This window comes from Amblyomma americanum, chromosome 3 (genome assembly GCF_052857255.1).
Source record: "Amblyomma americanum isolate KBUSLIRL-KWMA chromosome 3, ASM5285725v1, whole genome shotgun sequence".
In the NCBI taxonomy this organism is placed as follows: domain Eukaryota; kingdom Metazoa; phylum Arthropoda; class Arachnida; order Ixodida; family Ixodidae; genus Amblyomma; species Amblyomma americanum.
The window spans coordinates 210,569,012-210,592,119 of NC_135499.1; the positions used below are offsets into that span (position 1 = coordinate 210,569,012).

At 49.8% G+C, this 23,108-nt stretch overlaps 1 protein-coding gene across 1 annotated transcript; it reads right to left on the reverse strand.

The window, feature by feature from the left end:
- Positions 1-895: 895 nt before the first annotated feature.
- LOC144125984 (acidic mammalian chitinase-like) lies at positions 896-21,837 on the reverse strand. The gene is made up of 8 exons (XM_077659832.1): positions 21,630-21,837; positions 16,356-16,674; positions 10,417-10,543; positions 9,080-9,204; positions 8,062-8,191; positions 7,367-7,537; positions 2,959-3,078; positions 896-1,532 (listed from the first exon to the last, which is right to left on the reverse strand). The coding sequence occupies exons 1-8, from the start codon at positions 21,703-21,705 to the stop codon at positions 1,398-1,400; spliced, it is 1,203 nt and encodes a 400-aa protein (XP_077515958.1). The 5' UTR covers positions 21,706-21,837; the 3' UTR covers positions 896-1,397.
- Positions 21,838-23,108: the final 1,271 nt, after the last annotated feature.

A 23,108-nucleotide genomic window follows, 5' to 3' on the forward strand; every position in this document is an offset into this window, starting at 1 on the left:
ACACTTGTGGATATGAAAGATTAGGGAGTAGAAGGCAGCACAACATTGCTTGAAAAGCCAACAGGTTAAGTAGATGCTGCTGAAAGTGTTTAAGTGTGGTGTTAGGTTCGATACGGATTACTACTGTATAGTAATGATGAATAATTGTCTGCAGCTTTGCTTTTCCAAAATGCCCACTACCTCAGAGATAAGAGTGACAAAAATGCTGTAACTAGCTTAAATTTATTTGCAATGTAATATATCTCAGTATTGTCCAATTCAAATGTTCTGACACATGAAGTTCATGCAGAGTTTGACATCTTTTTTCAAAAGGTTGCACAGGCTTGAAAAAATTGTAATTCAAGCCTGAAATGTTAAGATTTTTGGCAGCTGAAAAAAAAAAAATTAATTGAGGGCTTGCAAAACCTTCGAGGAGACCATGTGGCACCTTTCCCGAGCATTACGCTTCTGTGAAAGTCTGGATTCTGTATGGAGGGCACTTGCATACATTAGAGAAGTTATTTCGTTGTGGTACTGGGTTTTGAACTTGACACCTTGCATATGAGGGGTATGCCGTGCTACCGGGCCACTAGTTTGGTTTCGTTTGCATCTGTTAATAGAATGCCACTCAAATTTTATGGAAATTTTTACGGTAGTTCCTGAATGAAAGAGTATGTTTTCTGTATATATGAACAGAAAAAACAGGCCTTCCAAAGCTTCCTCTTAATGAGAATGTGTAGTTTTTGCAGCAGTCTTGAGGTGTTTCTACCATTTATGCTGAGCCATTCTCCAGAAAACAGTGTGATTCAGGACAGTGCCGAGGGCTGCAGGGTTTTCTACGGAGTCTCGCGGCACCAGGCACAACACACGTGCACTATGTAGGCATAGTGACATGTTTTGAGTTAACGCCCACGCAGACGTGTGCAGAAAAGAAATATTTAATTGATTGGTTGTTAACACATTGGTAATTGATGAATTATGTATGCACTTGTTACATTGAATCACTGGGGATAACAAAAGTTTTCATAAAGGAGGAGTTTTTAAAAATCCTTACCCACCAGTGCCACAATGGCGTGCATATACCCTCATCAAAATGTATGCGGGTGTTAAAAAGGTAAAAAACGCTGCATTTATAGTAAAATGATTTCGTTATGATAAGACACATCACAGATTTTAGCTTCACGTAGACGCGATTGCAAATACGTCTCCGCGAATTGTTTTCGTTTCCGATGCGATGGTATTGCTCGAGCATTTCCATCGATGACTGATGCGATCGAGCGCCGCTCTATACAGCCGCTCTCCAGGTGGTCAGCGTGCTGTTTACTCCCCACACGCTGGCGCGCATCTGCGGTCGTCACAGCGTCGAGAGAGGAACGTTGCCACATGTGTTCTCGCACGAGGGCCAGCGCTCGGCCAGATCATGAGGTCTGGAGCATGTTGCGGATCATGGTGTGGATGGGGAACGAGCCGTGACCGCACACGTTGTCGCCATCGTCGTAGTTGAGCGCAAAGGTCATTACACCGCCATATCCCCGGGCCATGGTCCATACAACCTGCAACGCAGGAAAAAAGAATACTAGACGTTTTTAGCACACCGGAGACGTATGCCGGTTTACCGGACCCCTCCTGCGCACGCACAGTGGTTCCCCCTGGCCCCAACAATGCCACTACGCATGCGCAGGAGGGGTCAGCTAAACGTCTCCGCTTGTACGTCTCCGGTGTGCTAAAAACGTCTATTAAAGGCCAGCTCTGACACAGGCAGTAGCTAGGACACAAAGGCGAAGGTCAGGGTCGAGGGAATTAAGGGTCCGCTTTGCTCTGATCAGCGCAAGCTTCTCTGGGAGTCTTGGGGCCGCTCTACTTAATCAGGCACTGCTTGCCGAAAGATTATACAAAAAAATTATTCGATCTAAGCTTATTAAACCGCGAAAGCTGATTGCCATTAGCGGTCGAGAGGTCTAGATCACTGAGTGGAGTGGCCCAGTCATCCATTCTAAATAAAGTTTTTTACCACTACCAAGCCCATTTTGAAACTTCATAGGCGACTGCCCCGGTTGGATGTTTCACAGGCAAGTTTTGGCGTCTGTACGTTCACGTATACGCTCGACCTTCTTCGGATTGCTGTCTTCGGTTCGATCGCGTTCCGGGCACGCTTCACGGACTCCAGAGCCCGCTTGCACGAGGTAAATAGTTAAGGTCCCAGTGTTGTCTTATTCGCAGTCTAAACTACCTAGACCCTTGGTTGGTTTTGACGAAAGGAAAGGCGCATAACTGGCTGCCCGGGTCAGTGGATACCTCATTCGCGCGTTACGCATCAGAAGGCTATCGTTGTACACCCTAAATTAATTACTAGTACTGAAAGGCTTGTACAAGGCTGTTGCAACTTTTGCTGTAAAATGAGAGTTGCTGCAACGCAGCTAACAACAAACAAAGGAACTCGACAGACGTGAGCGCTGCAGTCTGTTTCTCAGACGTCGCTGATGGTGCCAGATATGTCCGTGTACAGAACGGAATCTCTCGAAGGATCGTGATTGGCTCAGCCGATATTACGAGAGGAAGGCTTTGCTAATCCGGCATATTCTGGAAGAGTGCGAAACTTCACGTGAGCGGTGAGACGACGAGCTTGTTGCAACGCTTCATAAAGGGCAAGCATTAATTTTTGGGGCAGGATTCTCAAAACAGTTTGTTCGGGCGCAAGCGTCACCTAACTTAATACATTCTGCGTTGGAACCAATAACTCACTCGTGGGCTCATGTGCACGTGAACGCGATCCAAAGTCAACGTCGGTCGTAAAGCGGAAAACGGGACAGTATCACTCCGCAAACGGAGTGGCCATTACGCCGTTACCAACATGCAAATTGAAATATGAGACTTAAAAACTCAACTACGGACTAACTGCGCTGTTACGCGCGAATAAGCTATTGTACCCAGCCGCGTCGACAAATTTGAAAACCTGCCAACTGTGTCCGGCCGTTTTACCTTGGAGCGGATGCTGGCGACGTCGTCGTAACCGACCCAGGTGAGGTTCTGGTAGGCATACGGCACCTGGCTCTCGTCGTCGAACACAGACGTCGCACCCCCCTTCAGAAACTGGCAGACCTGCATGTGGATATTTGTTTACACTTTTCCTCCTGGTTGAACGACTTTTATGTTGACAGCGAACAGCACGTGTCGTATGCGCCATGGCAGGACTGCTTAGCAGACGTCCTCATCCACACTCACCCGCCCCGAAAATGTCGCCGTGTAACAAAACCGCCAAAGAAGAAATAAACGTGCAAAATTGCGATGGTTTGGTTTATGAGGTTTAAATGGTTTAACGTTCCAAATAGACTCAGGCTATAAGGGACGCTGTAGTGGAGGGCTCTGAATAATTTTGACTACCTGAGGTTCTTTAACTTGTACTGACATCGCTCAGCACACGGGCTTCTATGTTATGGGTTAAGTTACTGTTATGCTAAGGTAAATGAGAAAAGTTGAATTATGTTACAGTTAAGCGCGAGCTGCTGAACATGCTTCTAAAATCTTACGTCATAGCACATAGCCGCAAAAGATGGCATGGCGGTCAGGGACAGGTGGCGATCAGCTAGAGAGGTTTCTCCTCCTACACCCCCCCCCCCCCTCCAAGGGCTGTTCACAACACGACACGCTCTTAAACAAAAATGAAAATAAAACTCCTGTTATGATGTTCCATTGCAGTCGCTCTTGGGTTAAATATGGTCGGTTAATGAGCATTTACGTGGTAAATCAACAGAGTGGTCTATGAGGCGCCTGGGTCGACCGTGGTCGAGCACAGAAACGTCGCTACTGACATATACCTAGTGGGTGAGTGGTATAGCTTGAAATGCTGCCTTCTACAGCGCACAGACCGGGAGCTCTGAACGCGATTGGCATACACAACACAAGAATGGAAACATTCATGAATTGTCATCATCAACGTGTAATAACTTGTCCGCCAGTGCCGAGGTCTGGGCCGTCGCCAACACCGAGGCAAAAAAGCTGAAACTCAGTGACTAGGTAAAGTGAAAAAAAAAGAGTAATAAGAAAGATACGCCACATCAGCGGTTCAGCTCAATGGAAAGCTTAACTAGAAAGAAAGCAAACAAGGAAATCCGCTACTTTAATCTGCTAAGAACCAAAGTGAGAACTGCGTCGTTGTATCAAGATAACATGCCTGTTCGTGCTACTGACGCACACAAATTCCTTTACCTAGCTTGCTATTGGCTTCAAGGACGTCTTGATGCAATGTGAAACACCTGTAAGCAAAACCAGAGTACAAAGGTGGTCAATACTTATACGTGATGGGCGCTAAGTAATTGAGATTCTTAGATTGGTAGGAAGAGCGAGTCCCTACCGCAGGACGTCGACCCGAAAGCGTTTATCGGAACAACTTGGTGGCGGAGTAAAATTACTCCGGGAGTAACATGAGCACTAGGCCTAAGATTTCTCTGTGCCGCCAGCCTGGCGTTTCCGCGGCGTGGAACACAGCGCCATTCTTTGAAGCGCGAGCCACTCGCTTCCCGACGAATTCTCTGCTGGCTGTGCGCTGTACGATGAAGAAACAGGCACTGCGCTATGCTTTCTTCTTTTTAATTTCGACCACACCACGCAGTTATCAGGCTACAGTTATGTGTCCACCACCATCAAAATCATCGTAGTCGCCACCGTCGCGTCATCAGCTGACTTTATTCTGCACAAGATGCCGACTGCATTCTACCGATGACCTCCAATTAACCATTGTTTTTCGCGGCCGCGACGACGTCATTCTAGCAAATTGTCTATAAACTGGTCACTGCATCTGACATTCGTACAAACCAGAAGGGCTGTTTTTGAATACTGGAGCCCAATTTTCCCATGCTGCGAAAACGCCAGCCAAAATAAATCTAGAACTTTTCTCTTTACCACTGTGGAACAAATTTACTCCTCTAATAATATCGTTCAAGCAAACGGACCCAGGTTACTCTTATGTTGCCTTCTGCAGTGGGGGCAGACAAAGCGAATACGGCAAGCTTCGGAGGATCTTCAAGTTTTGTATTGGTTACAACGTCGTGAATTTTACCCTTTATTGTACGTATTTACTCATAGTTCTACTTCATAAAAAAAAAAGTTGGCTTGGAGTTTGAGTGGCTTATGGCTTATGACCTGTATATATAAAGCTTGAACCACGCCCTTTCCACCCCTCATCATTTTCTTTGCTCTTTTTGCGTGCAGATCTTAACTCGCAGAAAAATCCAAACACATAGGTGTCCTAAACAGCGGCCGTGGCTGGAATTCTTGTTTTACCACCTTTTCTCTGACGTCGCCTGTTTGCCTTGAATAGGCGCCGCGGTGCAGTCCACAGTTTGAAGCACCCGGTTTGAAGCACTGCTACCTTCCACTAATAAATAGCAAACTATCCCGTTTTTGCTAAATACGCTCTATTCACATTAAGGCAATAAGAGTGCAAACAAGGAGAGGACGAAAAAGAAAAAGAAAACACTGAAGCCGATCACGCATGCGTTGCTCGCAAATAAAAACTACGCACGCGCCGCCTGTTCAAGAGAGGCCAGGCTTACGAGGTCGGTTAGCTGGCCACGTCACGTCACGTCCGCTGAACTGGAACCATCCAAATTGGGCAAACTGAGACGCACACGGTTCTATCAATGACAGCGAAGGTGTCTGCACGTTGTCCGTCGCGCTATTTACACGAGAACAAGAATTTAACAAGCGAACAGTTGGACCCAATCACCTTCCACACGTGGGAGCTTCGGTTGAACTCCAGTTTTTCACTTGCGCCAGCGCTCTTCCATGCCGGACGTGCGCGCTGTCGGTAAGTAATCACCACAAAAAGTGAATGCGTGCAAATTGTAAAGGGAGGCACGTGAGCAGGGATCAAAGGGTGCGGACGCATTTCGTGCACTGTACGCGGAAGTGCTGGAGTTCATCCAGGGCGTCATCCCTGTGCAAAGCGCAAATATGGCGCGAAAAGACGAGGGCAGCGTGAAAAGGAGACAAGCAGAACGCTTCGTGTTTGCTTTATTTATTCATTTTTGGGCGATATAATATGTCGCACACGAGGGAGGACGAAGAGAGCCTGACTGTGTAGATCTTGTCTGAGTGCCTTTCATGCTGTCTTCCTCCGTTAGCGCCGTATGTTACTCGTCACGCCAGCCAAGTTTCAGGATGCATCCTGAAGGTGACGGGATCGAGCATCGCTCAGTAAAGCCTGGACTCCATGTACGCGAAAACTCACGCGAACGCGAAGGCGACGGCGGCAAGCGACGAGCGACGCCGTCGCGCGAAGCAAAATGCATGTGTCGCTTTCCGTGTCGCTCGGATCTGCACCCACAGAAAATTTCGCTCGTCGCCCGGAAGTCCCCCACGCGACTGGCCAATCAGAGCCCCTCAAAGCCGTTTCCGGTTTGTCCACGGTTTCTCACGGGTACATCTCGCGAAACCAGAACGTCGTCTTGGTCATCGCCACCGCCGAGAAAATATTTGCTTTTGTAGCTGAGAGGCAGACCCGCATGATGTAAATAATTAAAACAATATACTTGTTGGGTGCGGAGGGCTAACAGCATTTGGAGCGGGCTACGAGAGCGGGCGTACTGCAGGGAGAGATGCGTGTCGAGCCGCGGGTACCGGCGCTCGATCCACCGTGCCGCTGCGCTCCAACCGCGCAGAAACACTCGCGGCGCGCATTCTCACTGGTAAATTATAGTTTGCTCACTTACAATCAGATCGCGGTGACAGTTTATGGGAGTGTTTTTACTAAGCCGAAGTGCACAGGCACCGAACGAAAGCACCCCTCCCCCGTGATGTGACTTCGTCTCCGCAAGCACGCCGTTGGCTATCTCCACTGCCGCTACACCGCTGCCGTAGAGGAAATATTCCTTTGGCCCTGGCTATGAGGCACACTCACAAAATTTTAAGAGAGAGTACAGGTTACGGGCGTGTTTCTAAGCTTGAGTGCGCAAAGCACGGAGTCCGCTGCGCACGTCGCGGGTTCGCGTCGCCTGCCGCCTTCGCTTGCATGGAGGTTGCCCACAATCGACGGAGCGAACACCAGCCGTCGCCGCCGCCGTCGCCTTTGCGTTCGCGTGAGTTTTCGCGTACATGGAGTCAAGGCTTAAGGGTTTGGGCGAATAAACCTCAGTTGTAAGTTGGCGCCTGTCCTGTTGTGTTCTTGTGGCTCTCTCGTCCTTGTTCTTTTCGCGCCGTCCTGACATCATCGACAACGTGTTATCTAGCTGTCGCCCTGGCCCCGTGACCTTCATACATGCCTATACCAAAGCCATTACAAACTGACCAGTGGTAGGATCTCTCAAGATATTCCAGAGAGGGAAGTTATGGAAGGCAATTAAAGGCGGATATAGCGTGCTCAAAGAAAGGATTTCGCGTGGTAGCGTACCCATACGTAGTCCACGGAGCCGCCGCCCCCGGGCCCTACGCCCGTGGCCGGCGCGTCGAAGCCGTGCGACTCGGGCCGCAGCAGCGTGAAGGTGCGCCCATACACTGCCAGTCCCACGTTCAGCCTTGAGCGGTCGGCGCCCCGTTGCACCCAGTACTCGGCGGACCAGGCCTGCGACAGCAAAGGCTCGATTTCCAATAGGCTCATCCCTCTATCCACGGAAGCAGCAAGCCATGGAGGGATGAGCAGAGAGACTTGACCAAGAGATCAAGATACATGTAAGGACCGGTGCGGGCGCTTTCGCTTGACGGTCTCTCATCTTGAAACAAGCAGAGAGCATGCGCAGGACAAGAACGAAAGGACACAGGCACTGCGGTGCCCTGTTCCCTGTTCTGTGTGTCTGTCTGCCTTTGACATACCTCTTTCTTTACGCAAGATCTGTTATGTGATTGCACCAAATATTTTTTTTTGTGTAAAGAATTAACATATTTACCCTAAGGCGGCACGCTGTGCCACCAGGGTCGACGAATACACTTATAATACCCGTGGTTTCGCTGTCTATTGGTCAATGGCTTTATGCTGTGAACATGTTTCTTTGAAACGTTTTCTTGCTCATGTCCAAGTTGTTTTCATTCTGACGAGTCATGACCAATAGGAGTCAACAATATCGCATAGAACGGGAGAGTTCAACTTACCACATGAAGGGTAGCGAAAATACTCTTCTCCACATTGCGTTTCAAGAGGGGGCTGTTGTGCCCCGTGAACGGCAGATAAGGCTGGTACATGTGGTAGTCATAGGACATAAGATTGATAAAATCGGTGTACCTGCATTAAAGAAAAGAAACCAACAAAGAAAGGTGGAACGCTCGATAAAAGAATAGAACTCTTTTTTTTTCGTGAACCGTAACGGAGTAAAACACTGTTTTGAAAACAAGAGCGTTGTACCAATGAGGGCTTGTTCTTTTGTAATTTGTAACCCCCTTTTCCTCCTACTATCCCACCCTTGGACAACGCGGAGTATTTCTGAATAAAGATTAAGGAAAACTGATACGCAGACTACGAAACAAGGAACGTCAGATTTGAACAAGAATTAAACACAATTTGAAACACATGCGATAGCACTTTTCTTTGTCGTGGCCATCCGACCTTCACGAAGGCGAAGTCCCGCTAGAGCGAATGCCGTGAGCATGAGTTGTCAGAATTGGAGAAACGGAGAGTTGAACGAAAGAGGCAGTCAGCCGTCGGTAACGAAAGAGCAGAGTGATTGTAGTACATTCGGGAAAATGCGAAATAAAAGTTGTGCACATGCAAAATGAAAGGAAGCGAGGCGAAGGCCCTTCCCAGTATGACTATTTCGCGTGGCCTGCTTTACTGTTGAGCTGCTGTGCCATCCTTCCCCGCCTTCACGAATTCCTTCCGTTAATATTCACGCGCATAACAACGTAAGCAAGCGTATTTCACCAATTCCAACTATTGTGTTCAGCCCCTACCAGCCGCGACTGCGGATTTACCACACGTATAATCCGTGGCATTTCCATTTGATTTTGCAAGATATGGCGCCCTTAGTGGCCTGATCAGAGCAGTGTGCAAAATGACTGACGACCGTGAAAACTGCAGACTATGTATACTTCTCGTTATCCCATCTCATGGTCATGCGCCTTCCTTACCTAATAAAGGACTTTCAACTCAACTCCCTTTGATGAAAAAGCTTACCGCGAGACCACGCTGGCGTCGTAGCCGTCGTTTATGAGCTCCGCGGTGCCCGGCACTGCTACTGACAGCAGGAGCTCGTTCCGGCGAGTCGATCTTGGCTCGGTCCTGAAGGCTTCGCGGGCTTCCTGAAAAACGCAATCTTTGTTGAGAGCACAAAAATTTTAGTGTTTACGCTTGCGCAACTCGAAAAATTTAGCGAAAGCTAGCGTGAACGTCGATAAAAAAATCTCTGCCCGTGTCACCCGTTCCTAAATCGCTTCCTTCCTATACCAACTAGCGGTACTGGAGTGGTGGTATTGGCCAGCACCGCCTACCGTGGCGGTACACTTCCAGTTTTTGCAGCATGCAGGCTATCGGCGGTTGAACGGTTCCGTTTTGCACACCCCACGCAACTTGACGCAACTAGGGTTCGAGTTCTCGACCCACTTTGGTTTGGCCTTTGACGCCATTACTACTGCTCGCAAATTATTAGTTTACAAGGCGGGCCTTCTGACAACTGGAAATTAAGAGCTAGCGCACACAGACTTGGATATGAGCGTTTAACTGAAAAATCATGCCGAGTTTCGGGCCGCCTGCGCATCGACATAATATGCATTGGGAATTCGCTAGTTGGCGACCAGAGTATGCCAACGAAGACTCGTTGTCGGAGACGAGGCAGACGTTCCGAATCTCCGGGAAGCATTGAGAAAAAATGGTGGTGGTTTAGCTCTGGTTAAACCTGGAGTGACGCGATAGCTACCGCTGGCCGAGTGGAACTTGCTCAGTTGAATTGCAAAGTCAGTCTTTCGCAGCTCCGTTTCGCTGGGTGTTCCTTCTTCATCTTCGTCCCACTTAACACGGCGCATGCGCACGGCTGTTGCGTCTCGGTTTCGCCGGCGCGCCGCCGGCAGCAGCAGCTGCTCCGCACCACGTGACTGGTTACGTGACCAACCACGTGTCGGCGCCGCCACGGTCACGCGCCACCGCCACGTTGAAGGCTCGAAATGCTACCGTAATGTAATTGGTTTTTGGGGAAAGGAAATGGCGCAGTATCTGTCTCATATTTTTGGACACCTGAACCGCGCCGTAAAGGAAGGGATAAGGAGGGAGTGAAAGAAGAAAGGAAGAATAGGTGCCGTAGTGGAGGGCTCCGGAATAATTTCGACCACCTGGGGATCTTTAACGTGCACTGACATCGCACAGCACACGGGCGCCTTAGCGTTTTTCCTCCATAAAAACGCAGCCGCCGCGGTCGGGTTCGAACCCGGGAACTCCGGATCAGTAGTCGAGCGTCCTAACCACTGAGCCACCGCGGCGGGTGCGTAATGTAGCTATCGCTACAAAACAGCGAGAGTCACCTTGAGAAAGAGGTCGAAGTTCTTCCGGTCCTGATCTGGAGGGGCGCCCTGACCCGGAAATTCCCAGTCGATGTCCAGACCGTCAAACCCGTGCTGCCGCAGTAGTGCTACGGCGGAGTCAAGAAGTCTGTTGGAGAAAAGGTACACCGTGAGAGGACAGCATCTGACGCCGGCGGCCGCTGCGGTTGTTACATGCCCGGAAACCTTTTTTCCGGAGCTCGACAAGATGTGCTTGTCTCGTGGGGGAGGTGGCTGGGTCAAGAGTGCAGGGTCAGCTGCATCTCGATTTAGGGTGTCTCTGCGCGGTGTGGGCGATTGCAGACGCCTTAAATTCCACTCTGTTGTTTCGAAAGGCGCAACGCAATATCCCCTATTGTCTCTTAGTCAGCGGGAGCTTACAAAAGAGAAAAAAAAAACACCACCTCTCAGTCCAGCGCCTACGCGATCGAATTACTGTGTACGGAAATACCAAGCCTGCCTCAGCTTTTCTGTTAGTAAGAAATGCTTCATGAAATGCCCCCTTCCTGAGGGTTATATTTTTACCCAAAAAAGCTCAGGCTTCTATAGCATCTACATTAGAGACGAGAGTATACACACTTCTGCACTTCTCAAACGCGCTGCTTGACGGGTAAGCACAGTTTAAAAACGCTGCTTCTGTACACAATAATTTCAGCGCTATTGCCGTGGACCTCTACAGACTTGTCACTGCGCATGTCCAGCTGGACGGTGGCCTTGGACATGCTGTGTAACTACTCCATTACGAAATGAAAGTTTAGGCTATAGTTTATAGTATATATTTCTAAACGATCAACGTGGCAAAACAGCATCAGTGGCGCGGCACAAGAAAGTGGACAGTCGAAGAACTCGAAATGCGTTTGTTTGTGCAGTGTGTGTTGCGTCCTTGTCTGGCCACATTTATTGTTCTCACATTATGTCGTGCACACATGCTTGATTGCGTATGCTATCATGTGCAAATATGCCTCAGTGCGTCAATTTATTTGCCCCCCCCCCCCCCCCCCCTCCCTCAACCCGGAATAAAAACGCTGGCTTCGAGTGGGGTCCTTGTTTACAGACATCAATGTTGCCCTTCCCCCTTCCTTCTCCGTCTCTATTGTCTCTCTCTATCTCTTCGCTCGTTTTACGAGACTGACATGAAGTTTATAGTCTGAGGGCCTTTGGCATCTCATTCGTGCTCGCTGCACACATGTGGAAACACTCCGCTGCTGTGGCATTACAGCAGAGAAGCGACTTGCTTCGCGTCACATGGTTTGACAGTTACGTGCACCGCGCGGATCCTGTGTCCGCGAGCACGTTCCCGGTGCGGTAAAGCGATAAAAAAAGAAAGAAAAACTCGTTTTTACACTGACGACATCGGCGGCGACGAAGAGTAATTTGTGCCGGGCGCGCTCCTTCCTTACCCTTCTCCTCTTGCACTCGCTGCAAACACATCTTCGAACACTTATCAAGGAAATGTTTCTTAGACATTTTTAATCGTGAGGCAATTGTGGAATAATGTAAGGTACTGTTATGAACGTATTGATAGGAACGGTGTAACCTTCCTGAAATTAAAATTTTGGCCTACAAAACATTTATCCGGCATGTCCTAGAGTATGCCGCGATTGTCTGGGATCCACATACACAATCTAATATTACCAAATTTGAGCAAGTTCACAGAAAATCAGCTATGGTCAATATTTAACTCATACCGCTGGCGCACATTCATTACTTATAAAAGCTGCAGAACTCGAAAGTCTCACATTGAGACGTTACCGGGATAGGATGAAACTTTTCTATTTACTCTATAATAACCAGTTGGAAACAGACAAAAGTTTATACATTCTACCAGCTAACAGCCGCTCTACGCGCTCGTATCACGCCAAAAAAGTCCTAGATTTTTCGTGCAGGACTAACGCATCTAAAAATTCCTTTTTTCCGCGCACTATTTGCGATTGGAATGCGTAATCCGCCGACACAGTCGACTGCACAAGGGTTTAGTCATTCCTCTGCGCCCTTCCACATAAATCCCAAGTGACATGTGCCTCCCCCATCAAAATGACATTCATGTTGTAAGTAGTATCTCGTGTTTATTTGTTCTGATTTATCATTCAGCGTCCTGTATCTTGTTTGCCGATTTTGCTGTTTTTGAATTTGTTGATCTGTATTGTCCACTCCTGCCTAAGGCGTGATAATAAGGCTGGCAGTACCTGCAAAATAAATAAAGTAAATAAATAAAAGCTTGCTTTTAAAGTTTGTCCTGTGCTCGCACCAATTAATCGTTAAGACTACCATTAAAACCAATGGGATTTTGTCTTTGCACTATGACAATCAATACATCCGGAGATGCCCCCCCCCCCCCCCCCCTATTGACGTTTGTAGTGTAATCTTACGATATGCGAAAAATTGCGCTCATAAACAACATCCCGTTGAAAAAATGCCCTTGTCCATAATTTCTGCCTACACGTACCCTTCGGAACGGGTACGCGCATGAAATCACGGGCCTTACACCTGCGTTATTAAATATTGTACAAAAGAGACAATAAAGAAGAATGGACCAGACGCCTCAACCCTTTTTTTTTTGCTATTTACTACACTGAACGCAGCTCTCAATTGGGCGGTTTACGTGGCCTCACTGGGATGCTGCGTTCTATCGAAGTCTCTTCGATATCGAAGCTGGAATTGTAGTGCGATTCAGGCCCGATAATGAAATGCAAGATCGGTGCCGAAAACGCCCAAGAAAATGTCCTCGCCAACGATTCGCAGACGGCACATGTCATTCGAAAGTACAGATAACAATGAACAATGAGAACAATGCTAGAAAGCACTTGTGAAATAATGGCTTTAAAATACTGTGAACACATTGTGAACTCAGAACAGACGAGTAAAAAAACAAAGTCGGCTTTCCCTTTATGTTTGCTGTTTGATATTTCATAACACTGCTGCACAGCGATGAACTATATACGTGTTTGCTCACAAAACAGATGCGCATCAAAATTCTACTTCGAAACTGCACGGCAGCAACTGTCAATGTTCGGACCCACTCGTACAAGTACAGAGCATGTGCTGTCTCCATTCTCTTATGCTCATGCTCAGAACTGAGGCTTCTTGGGCTAGCTGTGTCCCATATTTCCGCGCTTACTACGCCCTGAAACTGCAAATAAATAAGCTGCTGGAAGCCAGCGATACCTGCGTGCCCTCTATTTCGGGCTGTTTGTGCGCTGACCTACAAGACTCAGCTTATGCTTTGTACTCATCAGCACGTGCTTTGGCGTACACAGGAAATGGCGGTATCAATATGCATGACAAGTGTGGCAGCCCGATTAACCCAACAGAAGCGCTGGTTGCGTGGCTACCGAAAAGGGATATGAAGTTGCTTGCAAAGAGAATGCGGTGGTAGTGGTTTTATTAAAAATAAACAGAAACGGAAGGGAAGAAATGGGTGTCGGCTGCGGCAGCTACTATCGTCTGTCTTAAGCATCTTAGCTGCGGCCGATGGAAACAAAATAGACCGGTGAGAAGTTAGGGAGGCGAATGCAGCGCTTCAAGTAGGCTACACAAATCTGAAAGGGGCATCGTATACTACGGAGTCTACGTACAGTATCCCGTCGTTGCCCTAAAAAAGGCAGAGATTAGCTTGTACAACTCGGGGCCGTGTCACCTGGTTGTGTTCTTCTCTATATTGGACATTTCCAACTGTTCGGAAGAAAAATAAAAGTCTTGTCTTGCAGTCCTGGCAGATGCTTATGCGAAAAAGGCTTTGGCTGTACAGCAAATTAACTTCAAGCCTGCTACTGCCAAAACGATCATCGTGAGAGAGAAGAAAATGAGAGAAAACAGAGTCTAGTTCCTGATGTTGGACTCAAATTGCACCGCTTGTACTCAGCCATTAAGAGCACCAAACTTTTCAAGCTGATACATTACCGACTTGCAAAGATTAATAAACTAGAATTTCTTTCCACACTTGTATGTGAAGGCCACTGGTGAGATCATGGGATACTCGCTTTACGCCAAATGAGGTCCTAAACGGCATCGCAAAGACCCTGCCAACGCCCACAGCCAGTTTTGGCGAGAATTACACGGAAGGCTTTGTTGAAGTAGAATCGACATTTGAGCTAGTTGGTATAGCATCACGGAAAAAATAAAGCGCGCTTAGGAAAACAGACAAGGAAGACCAAAGAACACAAGCGCTTACTCGCAACTGGACGTTTATTCAAAAAAACGCAGAAAGAGAAAAAGAAACCACAAACAAAACAAAAGCCGTCACGCAAGCGCATCAGGATAAGTATTCACGCAGGCGCGTCAAGATAAGAAAACTCCTGTTCATGCAGAACCACCATGGGGTCGGCAACACAGGTGTGCTCATTCTTACGGATGGGATAGGCATCCGAAACCTATCTAGTTGGCTGAGTAGGGTGTCGAAACAAGATTTTTGGTTTGATTTTGGTCCCGAGTGCGCTTCATTTCTTCCATCAAGGCTTTGTTGTAGGACTGACGGCGCGCGCTATGCTACAAGTCTATATAGTAGATACATTTAGCGATGTTCAGTATAGCGCATACCGATATCGCTGCACCGCACAGCGCGCAGTCTGCACTGCGCATGCGCAGATCGATCTCCTTGGGGGAGCGAGATGGTGCCAGGCGCTGGCCAGCTGCGCACACACCTGTCACGTAAAGGACAATCATCGCGTGCGCACTTACGTGGTAAACAGTAGCGCTACACGGCATGTAGATGTCTCGAATTGGCTGCACGGCGTTTGAATTACGGTATTTCGGCCGGACTTGTAAGCGGAGAACAGTTAAGCGGTGGTTTGCTACGGCGCGGAGATGAAATTAGGAAATTTGCGGGCATACAGTAGCCGGGGCTTGCACAGATAAAGGTTATAACTGGAGATCTATGGGAGATGCCTTTGTGTCGCATTGGACGCACTATGGCTCATGGTAGCCATCATTGTGGCGCTGTTATTGGCAGCGTGGCATATACAACCAGCAGTGCCCAGGTGGCGCTGAAATTGTTCCACTGGGAACCCTAACGTCTGCTCCCGTCACCCGCTTGGGCCGCTACAAAGGCGACTCTAAACTATGAGAGGCTTGACTAACGACATTCCTTGCCTGCAGCTTCTCTCGACGTAGCCCAGTTAGATGATGCATCCCACGTGTGCCTTAAATAAAGCGCGGAAGCTCATGCATGCCCATTAGCGCAGGCAGGTGGCTTGAAAAGCGGTGCGGGCAGTGCTTAAAGTCAGGAGGGGCCGCGGAGTGTCTCAGACCCCCCCACCTACCATGCTATGCTATAGTCACCGCTAGAACGCCGCCGCGGTGGCTCAGTGGTTATGGCGCTCGGCTGCTTACCCGAAAGCCGCCGCTTCGATCTCGACCGCGCGGGTTGCATTTCGATGGAGGCGAAATTCTAGAGGCCCGTGTACTGTGCGATGTCAGCGCACGTTAAAGAACCCCAGATGGTCCAAATTTCTGGAGCCCTTCACTGCGGCGTCTCTCAAAGTGTGAGTCGCTTTGAGTCGTCAAACCCCCACAAACCACAAACAGCTTTCTCTCTCTCCCTCTTTATTTCCCTCTCCACCTGTGCACAAATCACTAGAGACCCCCTTCGATGGCGTCAGTCTTTAAGCACTGGGTACGGGTTACTACGGGTGCGCCAAAAGCATAGCGCTATCCGCTACCGTGAACCGCTTCCGCGAGGCGCCATCTCTGTGACGGGCACGCAGATGACGTGCCCGTCATCTGCGTGCACGCTTGCCGTGTCGGGACCAATCAACGCGTACATGGTCACGTGTCACTATGTCAGTGGTGCCCGCGGGAAAGGAAAGGATCACGGTAGCAGAGCGCGGATCACGCCATGCTATAACTCTACTGCTGTGATCGACACGGCGAACTTCACTGCAGGTTGTCCGCACAAAAGGCAATCGCGGAGCATATGCACGCACCTGCGCCTTCGGGCTTTCGTTGTGATGACGGCGCTGAAGACTCCATCTTTGCCGTTGGCTCCCAAGGATAGCATCACCTTGAGCGCCGGGTTGGCCAGCTTGAGAGCCACCAGGCGGTCGTACTCGGAGGCGTCCTCCGGTCGCTCAGGCACCAGGCTGCCGTTGCGCACGGCGGCGAACCCGCAGACGAGGTGCGTGCACAGGTCCGCCGTCGCGTTGCCCAGAGTCACGGAGGGCGGCAGGGTGAAGTAGCAGACGCGCCGCAGCGGCTGCTTGTCGTGGAACGCTGGGATGTGAGTGGTCGATGTGCCATGGTGTCCTGTCGAGTTGTGCGAAATCGTAGGAAGCTGAAGTATGTCCCCAGGCGAACGAAAAAAAAAAAAACACGCGGAAGAGGCAACACGTAGATAAAAATACGTCTGCATACAAACTGGTTGAGATAACGCGAACGATTGGTTCAAAAAACACTTGCACATGTTGTGGCGGTTAAGGGAAAACATTTTGGTAGCATTCGAGAAGCCGTATTTTTTCCCTCTTGATGCCAAATGCAATAAAAGTTTCTGTTGTAACGGCCAACGGACATGTGGAAAAGTGATCATCTCCCTTTGTTCTCTCCCCTTTCTATCTCTCCCTCCGTTCCCCTTCCCACGTGTAGGGTAGCATACCGGACGCTGCCTAGTTAACCTCCCTGCCTTTGTCTTTCTCTCTCTCTTCTGTTGTGGGGTTTAAGGTCCCGGCGAGGCGACACACGGGCTGAGGGACGCCGAACTGGAGGGCAAAGCAGTGTTCTTTAACGTGCGCTAACATCGCGGAGAACACGGGCGCTTTTGTATTCCACCTCAATCGAAATACGACCGCTGTGGCCAGGATCGAACCCGCGATCTTGAGCTCATCAGCCGAACACCAAAGTCACTGACCCACCACGGCGGGTGTGTAACTAAAAAATACATAAATTGGCGGTGGTCTAGCTTTGGTTAAAACTGGAGTGACGCGATAGCTACAGCTGGCCGAGTGGAAATTGGTCGCGTGACCATCAACGTGATCGGCCACAGCGCCGCGCCGCCGGCAGCTGCTCCGCACCACGTGACCAAACACGTGACTGCGTGGCGACGCAGCCACAGGGTGGCAGCGCAGCCACCGTCCCGGCGCCGCCACGCTGAAGGCACGAAATGCTACCGTAATGTAGCTATCGCTACAAAAGAAGAAGAAAGCTACCTCTACGAAAGTTTCGAGAATTGAGATTTCGTTTGACGCTTTGCAGCATTCTAAATGAAGGTTCTTATGAAGGTTCTAAATGAAGGTTCTTAGTATCTCCAGCGGTTCCGAATTAAGTTTTCTACATCATTAAATTACAAATGCCTCTTCATGTACAGCTTTTAGCTCTAAGAGGAGGTCGATACTACTGCGACAGTTTCACTTTTGTAAAATGTATCGCTTTTAATTACGGGTTCCCAGCCAGGCTCTTCGCGTGCACGTGTTCGGGTTCGTAATAGTGACAGTCACGAGACTTCTTATAGCCTTTAAGCGGCGCGTTTCGCAGCAGCCGTCGCAGAGGGACCGTGCTACATTCCACCGCTCTTGCCATACTATTCTTTGGATTCGCTGTTAGCACACTCTTCCCCGTGGCATCCACCCTCCGGTTGCGCGTTCCTCGCTCGTCCCATAATTTGTTCCCTCCACGGAAACTATCTTCAGGATGTTTCCGGTGGTAGCCTCCCTGCGGTTATGCACATGGAGGAAAAAAAAAACTGGAGGGAGCGTGACGTCACGCCGCCAGTTTCCGCAGCCACGTGCCCATTAAGCCTTTCCTTCCCCCGTTTTTCACTCTCTGAGTAGGTCCCTAATGTTTTGGTGTTGGTACGTTTTAGTGCGGGCGGCTGCGTGGCGCAGTGCGCGGGCGTCTATACAGAAAGGAGGTTGAGCTACACTCAGTTTATATCAGCTTATATAGTGGTGCGGCGGTGGTGATAAACATTTTATTAACAAGCTTCGCGCCCCCCGATCTGGGAGGGGCCCTTAGATAGGGTTCCTACGGCCTTAGCTGCTTGCTGCGCCTGGTGAACCAGCTGTGTTTGATCCTCGAGGCTTGAACTGGACAGTACCTCCTCCCACTGCTCAGGCTAAGGGTCTGATTTTCGGGTCAGCCTGCATGATTTGGCAAGTCCGTATAGTGTGACAGAGTGTGGGATGTTCCCTGCATGTGAGGCGTATGTGTAAGAGGCTGAGGTGTGGGTATGTATTTGTCTGTAGCTGCCTCCAAACTACGGCTGCTTCCTGCGTCAGCTTCTTGTGTGATGGGAGGGTGGATTCGCCGATTTAGCTTGTGGCAAGATCTCACTGTACTGTTGTGGGACCGGATGCGGGGCCGCTGAGTGTTAGGACCTCGGGCCACGGCGTGCGCGCGCTAATTACTGCTTAGAGACTCGTGGCCTGGTGTCCAGATGAGTGCTGTTTCAGGAAGTTGGCGTTTTCGCGTTGTTAAAATACTGCGTGCGTTTGCTGACATTCGGCCATTTGCGCAGTTTCGACATGCCGCTTGGGAGTCTGAGATCACGTGGGTCTTGTCTTCCGCGCAGCTAGAGGCCATTGCGAGAACGACGTCGGTCTCCTCTGCTTCTACGGTTTTGGAAGTTCGTATATGGGACTGTCTTCAGGGTGTGGTCGACGACACAGGCGACCTTTGCAGGTCGCGAGACATATTGCGCCGCGCTGGTGTTGTCGTACCCCACTGAATGCATGTTACACATCGCTCGCATTAACTGCTTTCAACAAACACCGCTATAATAGCAATTTCCCATAAACCTCAAAGTTACTCGAATGCAGCTATGCGCTGAGAAGAGAGCCGTTGAACCACCAATTAAGCGGTCACTAATGCGGCATCGAGTCGAATTATAGCCCCGAATGTGGGCAGAGATATAAAGGGATGTCAACCAAGAAGAGTCGTTTCAAGCAGGCGAACTTCATACATGCACCGAAATCAAGAGCCTATGCAGGCGTGCCCATGGAAGTGCCATCAGAACGAGCGACACACACAAAAAAAAACCACAAAAAAACGTTTCCAGCACTGTGCTGCCCCCTTGCGGTCGCGCCGCGCGTAAAAGTCATGCTAACTGGTCGTGCCTCGCGCCACCGTTGGATAACCTCTCCCTCTCCTACCGTGCGTAACGATCGTTTCCTAGATACTGACTTCGTATGCACCACCACGGCCACTCTAGAGCGCTTCTATCGACCGTAAGATTGACATGAGTGGAAGCTGAGCGAATCATTTGCTACTGGTGATTGGGAGGCGTGGGGTTAATGACTGAAGTGTACGCCTGTGCTGCAGACTAAAAGCATATCTTCGAAGCTAGCCTTAAGACAGTATATTTATGCGTTATGCGATATATGCCGTTATATAGTCCCGATATGTGGAAAACCCGGCGTTTGTCGGCGCTGTGACAGGAAAATTATGAATGATCGACAAGGTTGTGACGTGAGAGCCAAGCAATTTCGCTTAAAAGAAGAATTGGTTGGCCAAGTTCTGGAATAGAACCTCTGTCCCTTTTGTTGCGAGCCGTTCACGTTGCCTCTATACGCCTACAAGGAACGCTATCGCGTAACGCTCTAGAGGTAAGCTTAAGTCTCCCCCAAAGTTTTTGAAAACGCTTGTTTCAATCGGATATTGTGTCCCCTGCATAGACCCCCCCCCCCCCCCCCCCTCAGAAATCTAAATCTTCGCATAGCCCCCATGTAACCTGGACCACATCTGCAGTCATGAGGGCCGACGTACGGCACAAGCTTACCATCCACTTCCTCCGGACCATACTCTCGTTTACATCGGCGCTGCACGCACTACCAAGGGGGCACAGCAGCATGTATGATCGTCACCCTTTCCCAAACCATCATCACACAGGCTTCGGTTCCGTTCTCCCCCGGCTCGTTAACCTCCGCTCTAGAAATCCTCCCAGTAGTAGCTGGTCTGCAGGACGCCGTGAAGTTGACCCCCAAACCACGCGGATAACCGTGCATTGCCATTCTCAAGCAGCTATCAGAGCCACTCAGACTGACAACCTCCCATCTTATCTTCGCGAAGAGATGATGGACGCACTGACTTAACTCTCGACCACCCCAGTTTGGATTAGACTGGCTCCTGATCATGCCGGGCTTACAGGGAACGAGCTGACAGGTCACCCATCCGGCGAAACTTTACACCGGGCACATGTGATCTGCTGGCTATACCCGTTGTCCGGAGTGGAGGCCCTTCAAAATCGGAAGCAAATCAACATACACTGCGACAACCTTCGAGAAAATGAACAAAACGTACGATCGCCCAACACCGCACTCTTCTCATCGTTCATTCGTCTCCTACGCGAAATTCAGCTTAACATCCTTTATTCGCCAGCTAGTTCATGTTTACCGTAATCGGGCAGCACCTTCATGTCCCAACTGCCCAGAGCCCTACGCCAACCTCTTCACAGTCTCTTTGAATGCCCATCAGCCATACAACCACCACCTCACTCCTACCCTCACCATAGTTCATGGAGTGCTTGGCTCGCCTCGGAGCAGCTGAAACTGGAAGGCCCTCGTTGCGGCAAGCATGCTACGAAATTAGCGGCTGACACAAAAGCGGCAAATGAAGTGTTTGTTTTCTCTCTCATTGCAGTGGCTGAAGATGACATTACCCTGCCGACGCACGCTCAAGCTCGAACTTCCTAACATCTCTTGTTCACATCACGCACATTGTATACTATAATAGGCGCACGACGAACCCTTCCATGTGAAGGCACACTAAATCCGGAGGAGTCGCTGCTGGTATGAATATATTTTATCGGTGACCTTTGTTTAGTATCCCCCCCCCCCTGAAAACCTCGCTTCCTGCGGGTATACATCAACTCAAAGATGAAACCAGCCGCGGTTGCTTTGAACTGCGTCCACAAGGGCTGTTCAGAAAAAAATCAATTGCCAAAGGCGCAGATTGAACTCCGGTGCAAAGAGGTCAAGCGGAGCCTTTTTCGAATTAAAAGCTTGATTAATAGTTCTCATGGATATCGCCTAAAGGGGCCGAACACAGTTAATTCCTTTCCTGAATAAATGAACTGAATTATTAATTCATTCAAATCGAAAAAAAAATAAATTTGGTTGACAGCTGCACGGATGTGCTGGTACGGAGGAGCAAGAAACCAATGATATGGAACGCCACCTCTGTAAACAGACCGCTAGGACACCATCGCATTGCACAGCCTGAACGGCGCGAAAATATGAAAGCGCGCAAACAAGACTCCGTGAAAAGCTCACCCGTACTAGAGTTGCCTAAGGCCGACGCCGCAACGAACAAGACCACGGAAACACGTGCGACCAGGCTGGGCCCCATCGTGGCGCAGTTTCCCGCGAAGAGACTGCTGGCGACGCTCGAAACACGCAGCGTGGCTGCTGCTGGCCTGCCTGTTCCAAACACGCGACAGCGGACGTCCGCAGCGGTCGGCTCACTGCCTCCCTACTGGCGAGTGCACACCCACACCACGGGCGCCTCGCGGACTGGGGCGAGGGAGAGACGATAACAAACCTGTGACGAAACGCGAGCGATTCCGCGACGCTCGTCTTTCCTTTTTGTGTGCTTGTTGGTTTGTTGCGCGCGCCGCGCCCAACGACGCCGACGCACGTCCTCGGCTCCGAGAAAGAAACCCTTGGGGCAGCATGTGCGGACGTTGCCGGTGTTCTATTTGCGCTGCGATACTTCCCGCTGTGAACATCAGCGCAATGCACGTTTGCCACTTCCTGGGGTTCATCTCGATCGCGTCGGCAGGGGTTCGCTGGAGGCGGAACGCAGGCGCTCGGGGGTTGTGCGATATGTTTGAAAGTTGAAGAACCCCTGGTGGTCGCAATTAACCCGGAGAACTCCACTCGGCCCCTCTCTCGCTCTTTCATTTCCCCCTATATCCCTTCGCTCACAGCGCGGTGGAGGAGGGAGGAGGAGAAACATTTATTAAGAGCACAAATACTGTGTGGGTTCGGTAAAAGAACCCATTGGTCGCCATCATAATTCGGACCCTCTCAAAAAACGATTTCTGGTCGACCGGACTATGGCTATGAAGGGTTGCCTCCCAGCGCTCAGATGTCGGATCGGAATCGCTGTTCAAGCCAGGGTTTTCTTGCCATTCCCAAACTTTGCGAAAGAGTGTGCCAACTGCTCCACAGAAGGTTTAGTTTATGGTTTATGGGGGTTTAACGTCCCAAAGCGACTCAGACTATGAGGGACGCCGTAGTGAAGGGCTCCGAAGAATTTCGACCACCTGGGGCTTTTTAACGTGCACTGACATCGCACAATGCACGGGCCTCTAAAATTTCGCCTCCGTCGAAATTCGACCGCCGCGGCCGGGATCGAGCCCGCGTCTTGTGGGCCACCAGCCGAGCGCCATAACCACTGAGCCACCGCGGCGGCCTGCTCCACAGAAGGGGCAGAGCGAATCGTATGTGTCTGGATACTATTTACTCATTAAGCATGGATTTGGCAATTTGTTTGTTGTCACCTCATTATGTGCTCTTCAGATTTGATAAGGGTTTTGTGAGCAAGAGAACATTTCCTTCTTGAGATCTTGTAGTACACCATAATTTCTGCGTAGCTTAGTAAGGGGGAAGGGTTGATAGCTGTGTAAGAGAGGCTGCGTACCAGATGCTTGGAGGAGGAGAGCTCGAGCAGCTAAGTTGGCCACGTCAGTGCCCGTCGTTGAGATGTGCCCTGGCGTCCAGAAGATCTGGACGGTCGAGGGGTTAAAC

Excerpts from the sequence above, each read along its gene's own strand:
- LOC144125984 (XM_077659832.1), bottom strand. The coding sequence starts at position 21,705 with ATGGGGCCCAGCCTGGTCGCACGTGTTTCCGTGGTCTTGTTCGTTGCG. Across the intron at positions 16,675-21,629 it reads CTTAGGCAACTCTAGTACGG|GACACCATGGCACATCGACC; the intron begins GTGAGCTTTTCA and ends ACAACTCGACAG. Across the intron at positions 10,544-16,355 it reads ACGAAAGCCCGAAGGCGCAG|ACTTCTTGACTCCGCCGTAG; the intron begins GTGCGTGCATAT and ends TTTCTCCAACAG.